General features: G+C 38.2%; 1 protein-coding gene and 1 long non-coding RNA gene across 2 annotated transcripts in view; one reads left to right on the top strand and one right to left on the bottom strand.

The window, feature by feature from the left end:
- cacna1c (calcium channel, voltage-dependent, L type, alpha 1C subunit) overlaps positions 1-21,111 on the top strand; it is a 175,672-nt gene that overhangs the window by 74,458 nt on the left and 80,103 nt on the right. The window contains exons 3-7 of the mRNA XM_036148968.1: positions 693-832; positions 10,386-10,525; positions 13,472-13,624; positions 14,999-15,198; positions 18,102-18,205. Of these exons, the coding sequence (XP_036004861.1) occupies positions 693-832; positions 10,386-10,525; positions 13,472-13,624; positions 14,999-15,198; positions 18,102-18,205 (737 nt within the window). The remainder of the gene's footprint in view (positions 1-692; positions 833-10,385; positions 10,526-13,471; positions 13,625-14,998; positions 15,199-18,101; positions 18,206-21,111) is intronic.
- On the bottom strand, positions 707-13,551 carry LOC118566564. Its single transcript, XR_004933116.1, has 3 exons — positions 13,438-13,551; positions 6,511-6,582; positions 707-811 (listed from the first exon to the last, which is right to left on the bottom strand). It is a non-coding gene; the product is annotated as an uncharacterized LOC118566564 (long non-coding RNA).

Genomic DNA, 21,111 nt, shown 5'->3' with positions numbered 1-21,111 from the left:
TACGCTTAGGAAGCCATATGAGGACATTTCTCAGGACCTCAGGCAGGAGGTCGTCACTGTGACAACAATCTCTGAGGAACGCTGTGGTAGAAACACTGCTTCTGAATGTCTACGTGTGTATGTGTGTGCATGCGTGTGTGTGTGTGTGTGTTGAGTTGTGCATTAGACAGTGGCAGCGAGGGAGCGGAAGATGGTTGCTCTGATTAAACAATCAAAATGTTTTGATTGTATACACCACTACAAGTTACACAAATACATGTTAACACACACAAAAAAAATTAAACACACACACACATTACACACGCACACCGACAAACCCGAAGCATGACACACAGCAAGTGAACATCTTGTGCAGGCTGGTAAACTCGGAGAAGCAGCAGATAAAGTGCTTACTGGTTCTCTCAGGTTTTCAACAATGCCTTAAGTGTTGGTGTGGAAAAACCAAAGATGTTATGAATGCAAGGGATTGTACAGATATCAGAATAGTTGGGATACTTCTATGCAGAACAATCTTTAGATGCACAGACTTTTAAAACTTCTGCATGTTTAGCATTTTCTTATTTGATTGGAGCAAGCATTTGGCACACTTCTATCTCCGTTCATTTACTGTTCTCTCGTGTTCCATCATCTGTCTCCTGTAATGCTGCTGCTCTGATAAATCAGTGGACCTGGTCGTTTTTGTGTTTCCGCAGGAGCGTGTGGAGTACCTGTTCCTAATCATTTTCACGGTGGAGGCGTTCCTCAAGGTAATAGCCTACGGCCTGCTCTTCCACCCCAACGCCTACCTGAGGAACGGCTGGAATCTGCTCGACTTCATCATTGTAGTAGTAGGGTAAGTGAAGAGAAATGGCGGGGAAAAAAATAAGGTTTAAAAGGGTTTTGGAATGATGTAGGATACGCTGATCTGCAAATCAGAAGCTAAATATTTTCTTTTTCAAAATGCATGACTGCAACAAACTGCAAATTAATCTTATTATATAATTTTTAACATCTGTAATGCATAGTGGCTTGCAGAAATATTGATGCCCTTAAACTTTTTTCCCCTTTTGTCACTTTACAGCCACAAACTTCAGAGTGCTTTACTGGGATTGTAACAGATTATTGCAAAGTGGAAGGAAAGCAATAGATGAGGTTAAAATTGTGTTAAAAGTGTCTTTGCTGTGTGCCCTGTTTACTCTGATACCCTAAATAAAATCCCGCACAACCAGTTTGGTTCAGCAGTCACCTGTGTAGTAAAAATAATCTAATCTCAGTGTATATCAGAAAATATAAAACTGTGGTATTAAATAAATTGCTTCATTGCTCTAGTATTCTTTTTGGTCTATTCAGAGAGTTGATTATATGTGCAAAAAAATTAAAACTAATTGTCTCATTGTAACTTCTTGTAGGCTCCTTAAATAGACCATAAGCTTAAAATCCAAACAAGAAGCTATAGGGTAAAAGTTCATGCTTCTAGGCTACTGATTGTTTTTCAAGTTCAGAAAATACATTGTTTTTTCCTAACTTAATGAATAATCGTTTTAAATAATGATGATTTCGATATCCACCAAATGTATTGTGGTAACACAATTACGTGACAAAAATGTGAGCCGATATGGTACAGGTACTTTTGCAACTCACCAGTGACTGAGTTTTTTTCCTATTATAATAAACTGATTCTACTACAAGGGTTTTTTTGTTTGTTAAAGTAGGCTTTGTCTGGATCATTGTGAATGCAGATGAAAGCACAGTAAACTTTGGCCTGCAGAGTACTGGCCCAGCTTAAACTGATTAGCTTGGGAGTCGCTGATAGCAAAGCTCTGCTCTGTTTTTTCCTTTATCTGAAACTCAGCAACAGAGCCTATCTGCTAAACCCTCTTTGCTTTTTTTGTGCATCTGTGTGTGTGACTTCACGCCAGCTGAGCTGTATGTACAGTGTTGTCTCTGCATTACAGCCAGTGGACCTGACAGATACATTAAAGGCATAAAAACGGTCTAATTGAGCGTTTACATCTGGGTGAGTGTGTATGTGTGGGTTTGCGAAAGAGAGAAAGAGAGAGAGAGAGAGAAAGAGGCAGCGAGGAAGCGGCCTGCAACCTGAGGGGAGGCTTCACCGACACAGATAAAAACACTCTAAACCAGTCTTCTTCATTGCCAGTCAAGTGTTCACTCACATTAGACATCACTAACTAAACACATTTGGCATTAGCTCCTAAAAAACACACACATACCAACAACATGGTACCATTGCCCCCAGCGTAAACACAACCTTTAGCCATTTCAGCTATCTACTCTCCTCGTCTGTCCCTCTCTGTTCCGTCTCCTTTCTCTATATTTAGGATTTTACTGTGATGCAGCAGCTTTGTTTTTCCGGTGGTATGCTAAGTGTTTCAGTAAATGGTGTTTTCAAAGGTGGTCTCCACCTTGAGATTTGGCAGGGATTTGTTCTTATTCAGGGACACTTTAGGATATACTTATTTGCTGGTTTGGGTAATTTAACCATGGCTTAAGCCGGGCCTAAAAGATTATTTTGTTTCTCTCCAGTATTTCACCTGATAAATTACACATTCATGTATTCAGTATAGGGAGGGGCAATATACCAGGGCATAAATGGTAATAATAATAATAATAATAATAATAATAATAATAATAATAATAATAATAATAATAATAATAATAATAATAATCTGTGATCGGAGGAGCTCCGATCCGATATCTGGATCATTCAGCATCAAAGTTATTCTTAGGTGAACTGAAACAAGACAGTAAAAGCAAAAAACAGAACAAAATGATAAAGGGTGACTCTTTCCTAAGTTTTTTATGTGACTGAATGTGCCAAAATTACCTAAAATGTTCTAAATTGAAAACAGCTACTGAAACGTTGTGAAACAAACACATAGAAACCCTCACAGTGGAAACATTCAGCTGTGACAGGACTGTCGCTCTTTACGTGCATGGCTGAGCGCATGGCTGAGCGCTCACCCTCGTGTGCTTGCGTGTGTGTTTAACTGCCAGTGTGTGTGTGTGTGTTTGTGTGTATAGATGAAAAGCGACAAGAGTTCACTCCCTGTGGAATATTCACCATATGGGTGAAAGAGCTTGTACCTGGTGCTGAGCAGCCTCGGGACTCGTGCTCCCGCTCCCGCTCCCACAGGCACGCGCACATGTACAAGCACACAGAGATGCTACAGGCCACACTGTTGCTGACACATACCTAAGAGGTGATTAGTGAAGGTTCAATGCATGCCTGTGTAAATGAACAGGTATTCCACTGACTTTTCCCTTCAGGACATGCTTTTCACAGGCCGCCATATTTTTCTTCTCTCCTTGTTTATAGACGGTTTCTTTTCTTTTTTTGCCATTAATAAACTGACCTGCCAGAAAATTAAACCTAGCATATAAATTGTGCAACACCACACACATTGGTACAAAGCACTTTTCTGTTGAGAAAACATGCATTATGCCATAATTTTAATTTTTCTCACTATTCTCAATGTATTTTGCAGAACGCTGACCTTAAAGATTCCTTTGAAACTTTTGACTGAAGGGAGCTTATTTACAGCACCGCCCCAAAGTTGTTTGGGGCCCTAGACAGAACATGATTAGGGGACCCATTTCCAGTTAAGATATTCACCCAAAGACAAATCAACCTTTTCCATGTTTAAGTGATTCCCATTATGCAACCGAACAACTTGTTTTATAGGTACCTTTAGGTCCATATCGTCATCGTTAACTCTATTACCATCAAGTAAATGGTAATTATATCAATTTATAATTTGGTGTTTACCTTTTTCATGTTACATTATAAAAATACTAATAAAAAGTTGACTGACTGTTCGACTGATTGATTTCACGGTATTTAGCTTTAAGGGTGAAGCCCTCTGATCTACAAATCATCTGTATACAAAGATGTTCCAGAAACAATTCACAGAATAACAAATTATTTCATAGCATAGTTGTTCAGCTAAGCTGCTAAAAGACAGACACAAACATTTATTACAGCTTTATTAATATTACTATGTAACTAAATATTTTATCTTGTATTTAACACTTGGTAGATTTATCAACTTTAATTTAATTTTGGCTAGCCATCAGCAGTGGTACATCTCCATCATTTATCATGAAGTTACTTTATTTTTGTAATTTCGTTTTAAAAGTGAGACTCATTAAGAGTTACAAGGCAGCTTAAGTAAAAAAAATAAATCTGGTTTCCCATAAAATGTAAATATTACTAAAGACCAAAAGCTAAGAAAGGGTTTTCAGTAATTAAATGCTATGGTCATGTTATGGCTTACAAGAACTAAAGAATGCTTCTGATTTAACAGCTGTCTAGCAGACAGCCAATTAAATCCTTCAAAGGAAGGTTAAGTCACTAGGGGTGATGGCTACAGAAGCTGACTATTCCAAGAGAGCATCATTCAAGTATATTAACTGAATTTTCAGTAGAAGGAAAATTCAGAATTTTATTAATTCAGAATTTTGAAAAAATTTAAACCAGGACACCTGGCTTTGGGATGATTCTGGAGCAACACCAATACGGGAGTTTGGAGTTGATTTGCAGTCAGTAGACAACAGATGGAGTCAGAGCTGAAGAAAAATAACTGGATTTTTGCTCAGTGGTCTAAAGTCCTCTTTTCAGATAAAAGTTTGTTTTTCATTTGTAAATCAACGTCCCAGAGTCTGGTAGAGGAGTGCAGAGGAACAGAATCCATGTTGCCTGAAGTTCAGTGTGAGGTTTCCAAAGTCAATGATGATTAAGCGGCCCATGACATCGGCTGCTGGTCAAATGTGGGGATCAGCAGCCGATGCCAAAAGTACCTGTACCTCCTTTAATAACCATAGTGTCATTCTGCATGATTGGCCAGCAACAGGAAGGTGTAGAAAGGAAGATGAGGCATGACACAGCCAACAATTGATGAGCTTGAGGCAGCTATTAAAGCAATCTGGGCTTAATTAACCCTTCAGCAGTGCCAGAGGTTGATTACCTCTAAGTCATGCCCACATTGATTCAGTAATTCACGCAAAACGAGCCCCAACCAAATGCTGAAAGAATCTGCTATGCAGTTTTTTGACACATTTTTCAGTAGGCCAACATTTGTAGATGAAAAAAAAATTTTTTTTGTCTTATTAAAATTTTCTGAAAAACTGCATTTGTTTTGATTTTTTAACTCTAATGATAGTTAACAGAAATAAACATGGATCTACATACTATGTAAGTTTCACTTTTTGAAACGTATTGGTGAAACCAATTCACTTTGAAATTACTGATTAATTGAGATGCACCTGTATGCCATGGCTCAGCTCTGTTTAATCCAACCTGATACAGATCATTTTAATCTCTCATCCGTGTTTCCAGATTAATAGTGTAAAAAACAGTGTTTGAAAAAATTAAGTATTCCAACTTCTATCAACTTAATCATATAAACATCTCTAAAATTCCAAGCAAAATTAAGAATTTTATTAACCTTAAGGTTTCATATTATTTTAAGCATATCTAAACTTTATTTTACTGGTAAAAGACACTAAATAGTGTTCATTTGTTGTTCAAACACAGAATAATTCATCAATTACCTAAGTCACATGGAATCATTGTTTGTGCATTATGATTTGCATATAAACCTTTTCTCCGCCATAGTAGTATTGAAATTGTAATCATGATAATACCTCATAAGCTGTGGTCTCTTTATGAATGTACACAGCTGATCCGATGTTTGGTTGTGGATGTATACAGGCCTTTATACACAAACGCTCTAATTAATAATTAAATGAAACGCCAGTGGCACTAACTCGTTGATCCCCGACGTGCTCGTCAGACTCTGGTAAAAAAAAAAAAAAAAATTCGTGCTTCCCACCCAGACACAGAGTTAATCAAATGGAGAGGCTGAGAGAGAGTAAGGCAGAGAGGGGGGACGTGTTTTGAGAGGCCCTTTCAAGTGGCCATTTCATCTCTGCTAATTGATAATTCTCCATGACTAACACACCACTGACTGGCCTTTGAGCTTAGCTAGCTAGTGTTTTCTGAAGAATCTTAGCGGCAGAACCAGGGGAAAAAATGGAAAGAGCTCTACGCTCAGCTGGATGTGCATTAGTTTAAGCTAGTCTGCCATTTGGTCTAAAGAGACATCTCCAAATAATAACAACAGGGATAATGGCTAACTAAAGGCAACAACAGATGAAGGGCAACAGCTCTCTATTGAAAATTAGATATCTGCTTTGTTGTTTGTCAAAGATGCAATGTATGCAATGATGTGTGGACACTGTAAAGAACAGTGAGTCTTGATCCTCTCTTATTTATAGACATAATGTATTATTTTTCAAAACTGATTTGGCTTTATATTAAGACTTAACTTGTCAAGAGTGCAGTAGTCATTGGTTTCCAAATTATCTGGCTGCAAAAAGTTGTTACTCCTTATTTAAATTATGCTTCCTTCCATTAAAACATGCTTATCATGTGGGCTAAATCACTCACAAACCGATATGTTTGGTAATGCTTCATATATATAAAAACCTTAGTTTGGTCTATTTTCCTACCTTGATATTGATCATGTGAAGGAAATCCACTTTGGTTGACCTGCATGCCAGTCAGGTCTTTAAACAGAGATCCTAAAGGAGGGTGAAAATAAACAGTTAAAAATATAATACTGTGCTTTGGAACAGTGCTGTGAAAAAAATTACTTTTTCCATTGCAATTCCACTTCGTGTTGTATTTCCTCAGGTAATATTGGATGTTAAAATTTGGTCAGTGACATGAACATCAAAGGGATTCAGGGATTGAAACTGGGATTCCTCAAGGAACTATTTTAGGTCCCATTCTTATCAGCCTGTATGTTAATAGTCTTACTGAAATATGTTCTGAAGTAAACCTTCAACTGTATGTTGACGACGCCATAATTTACGCATTGGATCAAAAAAGTATCTTAGTCAGTAAAAACATTTAAGAACAGCTTACAGAGAGTATTAGTGTTGGTTAAATGACTCCAGCTTAACTATTGATACAATTAAAGCTAAGTGTATTTGCTTTTCAATAAAAAAATCTTCATCACAGTCCTTGTATATGTTGATCAATAGGCATCCCATTGAACAAGTTTAACTCTGGCTGTCAAAAACAGCATTGTATCCACACCTAATGTTTTTTTTACTGTCCTGTTTTTTTGTTTATTTATTTATTTTCTTTATACGTATGATTTTCCATATGTTGTCAATATCCATCCATCCATCCATCCATCCATCCATCCATCCATCCATCCATCCATCCATCGTCTTCTGCTTATCCGGGGTCGGGTCGCGGGGGTAGCAGCTTCAGTAGGGAGGCCCAGACGTCCCTCTCCCCAGCCACTTGGGCCAGCTCCTCAGGAGGAATCCCAAGGCGTTCCCAGGCCAGCCGGGAGACATAGTCCCTCCAGCGTGTCCTGGGTCTTCCCCTGGGTCTCCTCCCGGTGGGACGTGCCCAGAACACCTCACCAGGGAGGCGTCCAGGAGTCATCCTGACCAGATGCCCGAGCCACCTCAACTGGCTCCTCTCGACGTGGAGGAGCAGCGGCTCTACTCTGAGTCCTCCCCGGATGACTGAGCTCCTCACCCTATCTCTAAGGGAGAGCCCAGACACACTACGGAGAAAACTCATTTCAGCCGCTTGTAACCGGGATCTCGTTCTTTTGGTCACGACCCAAAGCTCATGACCATAGATGAGGGTAGGAACGTAGATCGACCGGTAAATCGAGAGCTTCGCCTTTTGGCTCAGCTCTCTCTTCACCACAACGGATCGGTACAGCGCCCGCTTCACAGCACACGCTGCACCAATCCGCCTGTCGATCTCTCGCTCCATCTTCCGCTCATTCGTGAACAAGACCCCAAGATACTTAAACTCCTCCACTAGGAGTAGCAGATCCTCCCCAACCCGGAGAAGGCACTCTACCCTTTTCCGGCTCTTGGATTTGGAGGCACTGATTCTCATCCCGGCCAACACAATCCTAAGGCCACCAAAACGGATCCCCTCAACACCTTGGCTGCGCCTAGAAATTCTGTCCATAAAAGTTATGAACAGAATCGGTGACAAAGAGCAATATCATGTTTTCTTATTTTACGTTATTACTACTGTTTCACTTTTTTTTTTTTTTTTTGCGGCTCTAGTGGCTGACTTTTATTGACAGTAGACAGACAGGAAGGGGGTGGAAGAAAGGGAGAGACATGCGGCAAAGGACCACGGGTCGGATTCAAACCTGGGTCGACCGCGTTGAGGACTAAAGGCCTCCAAACATGGGTCGCGCTACCCGCTATGCCACGAGCGCGCCCCTACTGTTTAACTTCTTAATAATTTTTGGTATACTGTCTACAAAAGCTCACCTAGGAATAAGTGCTCCAACTTAGCCTATAAGCACCATGATACAGGCATAGGACTGCTGTTTTATTCAGGTTGTCTATGTTATTGTGTGTCTGTCCCTATCAAATAAATCCAACAAATAGACAATGAAGTGTGACAAAAACAAAAACAGTAAAGCTGTTGGGAGGGAAATACTTACAGCACTGTAGTTATACACGATGAATAAAAACTTTATCAATGTAAAACAGTAGAGAATTGACAAAGAAAAAACACCATTTGGATATTTTAATTTTATATTTTAGTGCCCTCCACTAAGTATTAAGTACATTTTATGTATAGAGCACTTTCCAACAGCATAAAAGTTACAGCAAAAAAGGATAACTAAAAAGATGAGAAAACAAGTACAACTTAACAGTTATCACAAAGCAACAGGAATAAGTCAACTTTTCTGACCTAGTGGATTTACTCCTAGTTAAGTGATCACGGATGTCTGCAGAGTCTTACTCACTTAAAGTTCTGGTTCATCTAATGTTCCCCAGCAGAAACTCATTATACAACCACCCTTTATGCTTTCACTTTTAATGAAAAGCTAAGCATTGTTACATCATACATCATAGTATGACTATTAAAACAAACAGAATATTGGCCTGTGAATCATTCCTCACAAATATTAAGTGTGAACATTTGCGATTTTTTTGGAAACCTGAAAAACATCATATGGGCTTTTCATAATTTTTACAGCTACTGGGAGACCAGTTTAATATTACTAATTTTTTGGCCAATCTTTAACATCCAGTTCCATGGACCTCAGAGCAGTTGATAGGGATTTTAGCCAAATTATAATTCACTCAACATTGACAACATTCAATATTTGCCTGCTGTGAGCGGTAAAACAAAGACAAAATGATTACATAAGTGACATTTTCAGCCGTCTTTGGCATCTAATAGTAGCACAAAAAGCTCAGTTGGTGTTACCAAGTCTAATCAGCCGTCTTTGTGTGTGTGTGTTCTCCAAATTACACAGATCGTTACATGAACTCAGAGGTTACCAAAAGGGTGCCAACATTTCTAAATCCACAACTCAATGATGGACTGAAAATGGCAAAATCGAGCAGTTATTCATGTTTCCAATTATTCGCTGATATCTCACTCCTTGTTTGATTGGCCAACACATCTCCATAGGAAAGTTTCCATTTAAATAGCTTCTTACACATTTCTTGCCTCCTGTGACCTCATTTTAAACTAACTTTTCAACACAGTTTCACACTGAAGAGTGGTGTTATAGCATGAACTGGCAAGCCACATTTCTATGGTGCATTCACTCATTGGAAGTTTCCGACCAACTGGTCAACAGCCAATTCCTGAGTCCATCTCTATTGTTATTATAACCTTTATTCTTATAACATTTGCATCAAGCCATAGCAACCACATTCAATTATGAACTTTAAAAAAAAAACATGTTTGCTGGACTACACAGTAACACGTGTAGTCCCTGAAGACATACCCATTATGTTTTGCTAGGTCTTTGTTAAAGCATTAAGGCTGGAAGTGTTACATTTTCTTATCTTTGGAAGACAGAGAGAGAAAAGATGGACACTTTCTATTGTCGTGCAGAAGCAGTAACTAATTGAGCAGGTCTGATTTCTTCTGTTGCGATCTCTCCAAATTTCTTTCAAACGGAGAGGTTTTATTGCAGCTGTACAGTGGTTGGAGGATAAAAGGTTTAATTCCCTACCCTGCTGCATGCCAAGGTGTCTTTGGGCAATACCCTCTGGCACACTGTCCCCTGCTTATCAGTGTATGAGTAAGAACAAATGGAAGAATAACTGCATGGGTTGTTGGTGAATAAAAAAGGCCTTTGTAGATATTACTATGCACCATTTTCCAATTTTAGTGTCTAGATTATCAAATACTGATGTTTTTAAAGGTTAATAAAAATTAGTGCCAACTAAAATGTGATTTAAGGTCATAATTATAAGAAATCTGGATATTGTTGTACCATTTATTTTCCCTTTTTTAATGTCTTCTTGAATTTGAACATGTAATTTCAATTTCAATTTACTGAAATTACTGCTGTGTTCCACAGGTTATTCAGTGCGATTTTGGAGCAGGCCACAAAAGGAGATGGGGCCACTCCGATTGGAGGGAAGGCAGCAGGCTTCGATGTCAAGGCTCTACGGGCATTCAGAGTATTAAGACCGCTGAGACTGGTCTCTGGAGTACCAAGTAAGTTAAGAAAATTGTAGAGAGGAAAAAGACGGATCAGGGGATCAGGTGTGAACTTTATATTGAAGCCGATATTGGTGCTTGATGCCACACACCACATGCAGTGTGAATTTAACTCGCCTAAAAAATACAGACATTCTGGGCAACAGATAACTTGCCTATCAGTCCATCTGCTGGTCCACAGAAATCAATATAGAAATCAAATAGAAGGTTATGTGACACAAAAGGAACAGAAACTGTGGGTAAAAAGGATATAAGTGTACACATTTCTGTTTGTTAACAGCCAAAACTCTGCCCACTGATATAAAGGTCTTTCCTGTTCAACACATTTAAATTAAATCCTGTCTTTTCATTGGATGTCATCACATCTCAATAATTAATGCCTGCTAAGGAGCTCTCAACTTTGTTACTTATAAAGTAAAATGTGTGGGTAAACTCAAGAGTAAGGAATCAAAATGCTAATTCAGAAGATTTAGTAAGAAAGTGCATTGTTTTATTCAAGTCTTAAAATCTTTAATACACTGTACTGTATTATGTAAACTGAAGCAACAAGTGCCAGAACCTATTAAAAGGTACATAGACATGTTATTAGACGTTTATTTATTTATTTATATGTCAGTAGCTCACTCTGGTTCCATACAAAGTTTTTTCTGAAAGATTATCTCATCCTGCTGTCAAATTAGCTGTTATTTTGGTGTTATATGCTTTGTTTTTGCTCAGTTTGTTACTAAATTAAGCCCTTCGTGTATATTTATAATAACAACGGAGGTGAGATACTGCGCATGTGCACAGGGGATAAACAAGGTTGCAGCTAATGACTATTAGCATGTCCCAGCAAAGTGTGGAAACAAAGAAGAAAGGTCCAAGATCCAGTGTAAAAAAAAACAAAACAAAAAAAAAACAGTATGACTGGAATAGTTCTGTGTGTATATATATATATATATATATATATATATATATATATATATATATATATATATATATATATATAAACAAACCGGTGGGGGAAAAAAAAAAGGAAAAACATCCCTAAATAAAAATGTCCAAAGTGGGCCCAAACAATATGATGACAATATTTGGTTGGTCGGCATTCATTTTCCCAGCATTACCTTAACTCTCTTAGCCATGGAGTTCACTAGAGCTTCACCCCTTCATGATGTCGTCACAGAGGTGGTGGATGTTCAAGACCTTGTTTCTGTTTGAGGATGCCCCATAGATGCTCAACAAGGTTTAGCTCTGGAGAAATGCTTGGCCAGTCCATCACCTTTACCCTCAGTTTCTTTAGCAACGCAGCGGTTGTCTTGGAGGTGTGTTTGAGGTCATTATGTTGGAATAATGCCCGAAGGGAGGGGGTTGTGCCCTAATTTAGCATGTCAAAGTAACTGTTGCCATTCAAGGTTCCCTCAATGAACCACAGCGATCTCAACTCATGCAGCCCCATACCATGACACTCTCACCACCATGCTTGACTGCAGATAAAACATACTTGTCTTTGTACTCTTCCTCTGGTTGTCACCACACATGCTTGACAACGTCTGAACCAAAGAAGTTTATCTTGGTCTCAACAGACCATAGGACATGGTTTCAGTAATCCAGATCCTTCACCTGCTGGTGTTAAACAAACTGTGGGTTTTTCTTATTCATCATGTTCAGAAGTTTTATTCTGGGATGACAGCCATGGGGGACCAAGTATGTGGACCAAGCATTGAGAGACAGACCCCCCACCCCAACCCCAGGAGCAATGCTATGAGGTGGTGCTCATACGTCTACTTTGAAATAGAGCAGGCTGAGCAGACTGACTCAACTTCTTTGGTCGCCCACGGCAAGGCCTGTTTAGAGTGGAGCCTGTCCTGTTAAACTACTCTATGGTCTTGGCCACTGTGCTGCAGATGTGCTGCAGATCAGTTTCAGGGTGAGTAGAGCAACTATTCGTCTTTGCAGATCCTCTGAGAGTTCTTTATCATGAGGAGCCATGTTGAACTTCCAGTGACCAGTATGAGAGAGTGGAAGAGTGATGACAGCAAATTTAACACACCCGCTCCCCATTCACACTTGAGACCCTTGTAACACTAACGAGTCACGTAACACAGGGGAAGGAAAATGGCTAATTGGGCACAGTTTGGACATTTTCACATAGGGGTGTATTCACGTTTGTTTAGACATCAATGGCTGTGTGTTTGTTTGAGTAGGCAGCAAATTTATTCTGTTAAGCAAGTTGTACACCTACTATTTTGCAATGTATTAAAATGTCATATCTTCAGTATTGTCTCATGAAAAGATATATTAAAATATTTACAAAAATGAGAGGGATATACCCACTTTTGTGGGATACTGTATATGTTGAGGCTTCAGAACACTAAACACACTTTACCAGTTGTCAAGCAATAATCACTAGTTTGCTGTAGTACTAATGCTAATTCTCAAACTTCATTATAAATCAAAAGACAGATGCATGTTTCAACTGGACAATAATCCCAACCATATAAAGGGCAAAACAGGTTAACAAAAGTACAATCCATTAGGGCAAGAAACTAAATAATTTACATGAGCAGTACCATTTCTGATTAAAGTAGTGTTCAACTATTGGGCTAAAATAATGCCACCACCTTGTTTTACCATGTAAAGTTGTATGTAATTGCAGGAAAAGGCGGCTATTTGTTTCTGATAAAGCAACAAATTGAATAAATACATTTTAAAATATTGTACAGAAATATGTAGCATCAGTTTTCTCTTAGCAATCTGTCATATTTAGAAACCTTGAAGCAGCAACATTCATTCTGACTTCCATAAAGATTCTTGCATACTATTCAGTATTTGTCCTTCAGTATCCAGCTTTATGGTGAGCACTTCACTAATGTAATGTACAGTCACTATATCACTGGTACCATCCCAGTGTTTGTCCTGATATGTACCTTCATGGTCTTAGCCACTGCCTTTGTGCTGCAGGTTTACAGGTCGTGTTGAACTCCATAATCAAAGCCATGGTTCCTTTGCTTCACATCGCTCTCCTGGTCCTCTTCGTCATAATCATCTATGCCATTATCGGCCTGGAGCTCTTCATGGGCAAGATGCACAAGACCTGCGTTAACAACAATTCAGGTAGGTGCATGCACATGTAAAAAGGCAAGATGTGTGAACATTATTTTACGAAGATGAAAGATAAACATTGGCAATTTACTGCCCTGTTTTATGGGTCTATTTAAAAGGGTGACTGTGCATGAACTTGAATCAGTGGTAAAAAGTCATCCATCAGAAATACATGGCAGAAAGAAAAATAGTGCATACCTTAAACAGTTAAATTAATAATTCATAACATCATTTATTTATTTTGTTTGAGTATGAATGATTTGAACAATTATTGAAACAGGAGCTGTCATAAATGATTCAAACAACTTTTAGTAGAGGGTGTTTGATGGACCCGAGTGTAATGGTGATGTTATCGGCCCCAGGAGAGGTATTAGCTTTGCATGGGTTAAGTGGTGATGGACTATTCTCCTATACATCACCCGGGAGAGTTTATTTTGTATAATTAGTCTAACACTATTTTTCACATTGGCTGGATTTTTTTTTTCCTATAGTTGTTCTGGTCTAGCAGCACCTTTGACTAGGATATATTTTATCATTCTAAAATACAGATACAGTGCCCAGATAAAAAAAAAAAAAAAACTATGTCCTTACAGATTTCTTCCGTTTTTTTGCTTTTTGGTCACATTAAGATGTTTCACAAACAATTTTTAATCATAAACTATGAGTAGATAAAAAAAAATACTATTTAAAATGATGATATATCAGTTATTAAAGATAAGTTGTCCAAACTAACCCGGGTCTTTGTGGAAATACAACTGCTCCCGTTGTTAAATAGTTAATCAACTGTAATCAAACTAATAATTTTGGTTAAATTTTACTAGCCCAGCCCTGATTACTGCCAGAAGTGCATAGTCAACAAATCTTTCAAATAATGATAGATGGCAACTGGAAGTAGGCTATAAGATCTCAAAAAGCAACACAACAGACCTGATGTAAAGAAGTTCAAGAACAGAGACAGATTTTTGGTATCTATCAGTCAGGCAAGGTTTGCAAAGCCAATTCTACAGTTTTGGGAGTCCAGAAACCCCCAGTGAGTGCACCCCCTCTCCCCCCGAAGGCTAAGTGTTGTTTATTTTAAATGCCCCAATGTTTGTGTCAAGCTAACAGGCAGGTCATTTTATATGGTTCTCAAACTATGGTACCCTGTTAAGGGGCTGCGTCCCTCCTTTGAGCTGCATTACACAAGACTCCTCCCCCTTCCAATTCCTAGTCCCATGGCATCAAAAGAGAAAAAAAAAATTTAAACGGGTATATTACAATTTCCAACAATGTAACTTTAATGCGATACGTTTAATTTACAAAAGTCAATTTCATTTATTTTGTTCTTGAAAAAGAAGAAAGTCATTGTCTGTATGTTGATGAACTAAATAGTACTTCTTGTAGCAGGCACAAATGTGGAGGAAAAACCAGCACCGTGTGCACCTGACGGGGCCTATGGTCGGCACTGCATGCAGAACGGAACAAAGTGCCAAGCGGGTTGGGAGGGCCCAAATGATGGTATCACCAACTTTGACAACTTTGCCTTTGCCATGCTGACAGTGTTCCAGTGTATAACCATGGAAGGCTGGACGGACGTGCTGTACTGGGTGAGCCGTTTACCACAACTGCTATTTTGTTGGTGTCTACAAACGTAAGGACTGCATTGAAATGGACCAATCAAGAGCATTTTAGAAACTAATGCAACATAATAATTATGTGTAGTAGAAAGGTAAACATTAACACAAAGATTTATTAGAGAATGAGACATACCACACACACACATTGAGTTGGATTATTTCTTAGTTATATTTCTATGCAGAAAGTGCTTTGTGTAATTGAAGGAACAGATTTGTTTGGAGTATTTCGATAATTCTTTATCTAGATGTTAAGTAGTCACCTTTGTGTGCAGAAGTACGAATGCATCTACAAGAACGTGCAACATGAACAAGGAGGTTGTCAAATGTTTATAAGGCTGAATATTAAGTTTTCCAACCTCTCCATAATTATCCAACAATAATTCAGACATAATTTAGTTTTTCTGGTATGTATAGCTTATATTCAACAGTGCTGGTCAAAGGCATAAGCAAACTAAGCAGCTACACATGGCTTAAAATCTACAGGGGGTTGCCAGGACCACTAAAACAATCTTTTACATTAGTGTTAACCATGTAAATAAAATGTGTGAATTCCATCCATCCATCCATTTTCTAACATGTCTATCCCTTGTGGGTTTGCGAGGGGTGCTGGTGCCTATTTCCAGCTGTCAATGGGCGAGAGGCGGGGTACACCCTGGACAGGTCGCCAGTCTATCGCAGAAAATGTGTGACATTTTATGTTTAATTTTTATGTGTAATCAGAATCAGCTTTATTCACAGAGTTTGTGCACACAAACAAGAAATTTGACTTTTGTTCAACTTTTCTCTCAATTAAGACATTTTAAAAATAAATATAAAAGGGGAAATAAAAATACCCATCGTTGCCCATGTGCTGCAGTCTGCTTGAAACAGCTGGAGGCCCAGCATCCGAAGTGCACAGTCCAGATTGTGCTCACTTAGTCAAGTTTCACTGAGAAGGAAGTCGGAAGATTTGGGAGATTCAGTCCTGGTCCCCGAAGCTTCACGGGTGCCCAATTACTACATTTGTGTCTATGTCAAATCCCACAGAGTCCCACTGCTCCACCAACCAAGATCTCAGTGAAGTTTTGTTGCATTATTAATTTGAGAAAAATGCCTAAAGAGGACTGTCTGATGTTTAAGACTTCTCCTCAAGTGAAAGTGACCACAGAATGGCAGCAGAAAGCCAAATAAACGTAAAAAACATGCAACTACAAAACGGTCAAGTACCAAGGCTACCATCCATTGTGGCTTCATGAATAATGGCGGGAGGCAGTTCAGCTACAAATGTTACAGCAAACTGCGAGCCCCCAGAATTAACAAAGACTCCTGGATAGGTGTTGAAATGTTTTTAGAAAAACTGAGCGAAAGTCTGATTACCTCCAATTTAAGCCTGTTTGCTGTTGCGATGACCCGGATAAATGAGAATTTTCACAGGCAAGCTACAAATGTTGTTTAATAGCTTCTTTTTTAGCTATATAGATATATGAATATTATAAATATCACACACGTCATAATATTACAACCAAAGATATTACTTTTAGAAAAAAATCTACACTTAAACAGAGTATGTTATGCTATTTTATATAAAACCAAAAAACATGTAATAAAACTGATGTTTTGATACTCATTATAGCATAATTATTTAAAAAAAAATTACTTTGTAAAAACAATGTCGTTAACTGCTTGTATAAGCAAGGCCAGCAGTTTTACCTACTTTTGTGCACTTTTATTCATAAATTCAAATGATAATTCTTTTTAAATTTCATATGACATGATGGCGGTGATTGACATTGTCTTAGAGGTATAGCTTTAAAGCAAGAAACATTAGAAAATCTAATTTGACTTTTGAAGATGTATTTTTTCAAAGTAACTTTCTGTAAATTTGAAATCTAATATGTATTATGGTGTTCATATGCACAATATGTGTGTATGTAGTGAATGTGTGGGTTGTTTTTGCGTGTGTGCACATGTATGCACATGGAGCAGATAGCCTACAAGCTCTACACCCCTTCTGTTGCTTTTCTGACAGCTGCAGTCAGCAGGTACAATTCAGACACAGAGCTTTTCAGAATAAATAAGGCCAACTATACATATGGCATACATTTATATTGTAATTACTATGTCATGCACTTTCTGAAAGCATAAACACATCAGAGAATATCCAGCATCTGTTGCAGTCAAAGCAATTGACAGAAAAGTGTTGCTTCTCTGACCATTTATCTTAAATAAAAGTCTATAATAGACAAAAATTTAAGCTTGCATTTCTCGTTATGATTCCTTTTCTTCATTTGATAAAAAAAACCCACAAAAGGCAACATTTAAACATTTTATTTCTTTGTAAATATATTTATAACATCTAAAGTACTTCAGCAATTTTGATACTGCCAGTGTCCCATTGACATCACCTCTGTATCTGAAATCTGATCGGGTCCAAAATAAAATATTCCACTGTTTTCCCACAGATGTATTAATGTTTTTTTTTTTTTTCCAAGGTCCAGTTATGTTAAACTAATGGAGCAGTGGTTTAAACACACACCTTTAACAAGAAAAAGGCTAAATGTTTGACTGCTGCAGCACATGTTAAGGATTCTCTTTTAAAGGGTTTTTTAGTAAGGAAATCTGAATAGCTTTGCCTTCTAACACAAGTTCTTTTCCAGCTCTTTCATAACATGCATGGTTTTTTTCCTCTTTGTACACTTATTTTTTTAAACTTCAACACTTTCTATGCTGGATTTCTGCTGCCTCAACCTGATTCGACCTAAACACGATTTTCCCTCTTGTCCAATCCATCTCTCATTTCTACCTTTTTAATCTTAACCTCTTTGTTCCCTCTGTTAATCCTTTCTTTTTTCCCCTTCTTCTCCATTTCCCCTTCTGCCTCTTCTCTCCTTCAGATGCAGGATGCAATGGGCTATGAGCTGCCATGGGTCTATTTTGTCTCTCTTGTCATCTTTGGCTCCTTTTTCGTTCTCAACCTCGTTCTGGGTGTGTTGAGCGGGTAAGAGCTTGCGCTGTTGTCATGTGTATATGTGTGTGTATCGTGTGTGCCATGTCTTTGTGTACTGCTTTAGATGTAGAAACTGATTATGTATCAAGACTCTGAAATAACTACAAGGTATAAAAAGTCATGTAAAAAAAGAGTCAGGTGTACAAATATAAGGACTATTGGCGTTCTACAGATTTTTTCCCTATAGCAGGGGTTTTGAAAAGTCGCATTAATAAGATCTTTCTGTATTAAATCTCACATTATCCAGTTGCAGTCAGCCTTTAACTTCCTCTGGGGAAGTAAGTTTGAGTTATATTAGGAGCCCCAGATAAGAAGGTGTGTTTATGACCAAGATGAGTGTTGGTCATTTTACTCTCTCTATATTATGGATCTTTGTAGTTTGGCTGGCTGAGGATTCTTATTATCGTACCAACCTGGCGTCTATGGTTGCCCACCTGGTGTTTTGAACTAGTTTTCCATTATCTACTTATTGTTTACTGTAATGAAAGAGGTTAATATTTAGGTTTAATCTGGGGTTATAATCCATTTGGGCTGTCATATACTAAAATTTCAAACTCAATACGATACTACGAAAAATACTCAATAACATTTTTGGATACCACAGCAACGTTTTTTTTTAAAGTCACAGGGATATTTCTGGTTAAGAGCAAAACATGTGATTAAATATAATATAACAAAAGGCTGTCAACATTTTAAAAAATCTAGCATGTTTAATTAACAAGAGGCTGAACATTAGAAAAGATCAAACAAAAACATCCTTTGCTAGTATGTTTAGCTATCCTGGTAGCTGCAAAACTTCTTTTCACTCATTTGCCAATTGAAAGAGACATCACCAAGGAGGGAGGAACATTTACACCCTTTTTCTAATAGAAACAAACAAACAAAAGACTTGCATAAATATGACCAGTACTACAGTAGTAGGTTGGGACGAAATTACAAAGTGACTATCATGCACCAAAGTCAAGCTCTCATCAGTGGCACCCTGAATGAACAGCTGATGACCTCCCCAGGCTTTATTTTATGGCACTTGATAGTGTAAACAGCTACATTTGAATTGTTTTTCTATCAAAAACTTATTCCACACCCAGCAGTTGTGTTGCTAGAGCTCAGGTAGCTACAGGAACATATCAGAATTTGAGCTTTCCTTCTCTTAAGCATTGCAATAATCTCATGAGCTGTAGTTGTAAAATGACAACAGTCTCTTCAGAGTATTCATTTATTCTATTCTTTACCACTTGGAAGACTAACATGTGCTCAGAATTAGCAAATGTGGGTTCAAATCTATCATGTTCAGGGCAAAGAGTTTTATTGGGGCAACATCCTGTTACAACCTGTACTGTACAGGATGGACACATGGAAGCACAAAGTCCACCTAAGGCAAGCATAGTTCTTTTCATTTGACTTTTCTTTTTAATCCATTGCCAAGTGACCTCTTTGTTTTGCTTTTTTAGTCCCACAAAAATTAAATGATGCTCTGCATTTGAGGTGTATCTGGTAGTGTGAAAGGTTACGTGGTCTTTGCATGTTTGTGTTTTCCTTCTCTAAGTACTGCTCCACCTAGGTGTTTTATTACGCTTCTCTGCCAAGTCACACCGTTTTAGTGCGAGCGCCTCCTGGTCTGCGAGGACACACGGGGGTATAAATAATTCACCCCCTCAGGTCGCTCACTGAGGTGGAACGCTAAAAAGTCGCGCACTGCAGGGAAAACACAGGGAGGGGGGATTTCTTCTGAGGCAAGAGTGGCGTCTGGAGGAAATGTGGCATTAAAGATAGAAATCCTGGGAATTAATCATGAAACACTAAACAGGAACAGCATTCCGTCATTTATTTTAAGATTTACCAGATATCCCACGTATAATTATCCTAACTATTCTAATAAAATTACAACAACGGGTCACATAGAGATTTCATTCAAATATGAAACCTTTAATCTAATCAACTATGCAACTGGAACTAATTTGATTGAAGGTATTCTTGAATTATTTTATTCCTTAATTCAATTATCTGGAAATCTTGGGACTCTTGGAGAGTTAACATTTTGTCATAAGGGCTATAATTAAATCCAAGCTTTGGGAGTCTTGCTGCACAGTCTGTTCATGTGTCTAACTAAATAAAGAGAATTTTCCTCAACAGGGGATGAGCCTGAAAAAGGCTTTTTTGGGTGACTTTCTTAATAAAATAATAGCACTTTGTTGACAGATGATCCTATGATGAGATAAATACGCTTGATCAGGGTCCTAATATAAGTTACAAAGTCAAACAATAGTTGTTTATCATGTCAATGCTTTTGTAATCTCGTTTAAAAGGTTAACTCATGATATTGCAGCTAAACACGCATTTCTATTTTAACATCCATGTTGATTTGATATGTTTTTATTCTGTATACCTCCTGCAAAAGTGAAATTACTCCATTTGTGATAATGTTTATTTGAACTCCTTCCCTTGCTCCCTTCTTCTCTGCCCTTTTTATTCCCGTGAATGTCTCTCCCTTCTATCCCATCTTTCTCTTTCTATACTTCCTCTCCTTGGACCATTTCCTCTTTCACGCTCCATCTCCTAGGTGAATGACGCTGTAGATTACAGGTGGCCGTGGGTCTATTTTGTGACCTTAATCATCATCGGCTCCTTCTTTGTGCTAAACTTGGTTCTGGGGGTGTTGAGCGGGTAAGGGCGGGCCAAAAATGATTTAAAGCCAACTTCTCCTTCCTGCCTCACTGCTGTGTTTCTGAAAATGAGTGCGTTTAGCTCCCGGTCTCCTGGTTTAGAAGATCTTTGTCTGTTTCCCCGTCCCTGTCTGTTACTTGTGCTGATGTTTGCATTAAATAGGACGTGAAAGTATTCATACCCCTTGAATTTTTTTCTCATTTTACACCTTAAGAAGCTCAAACTTTAATGTA

This window comes from Fundulus heteroclitus, chromosome 17 (genome assembly GCF_011125445.2).
Source record: "Fundulus heteroclitus isolate FHET01 chromosome 17, MU-UCD_Fhet_4.1, whole genome shotgun sequence".
In the NCBI taxonomy this organism is placed as follows: domain Eukaryota; kingdom Metazoa; phylum Chordata; class Actinopteri; order Cyprinodontiformes; family Fundulidae; genus Fundulus; species Fundulus heteroclitus.
The sequence above is the reverse complement of the archived record's forward strand: the minus strand, read 5'-3'. Positions and strand labels throughout refer to the sequence as shown.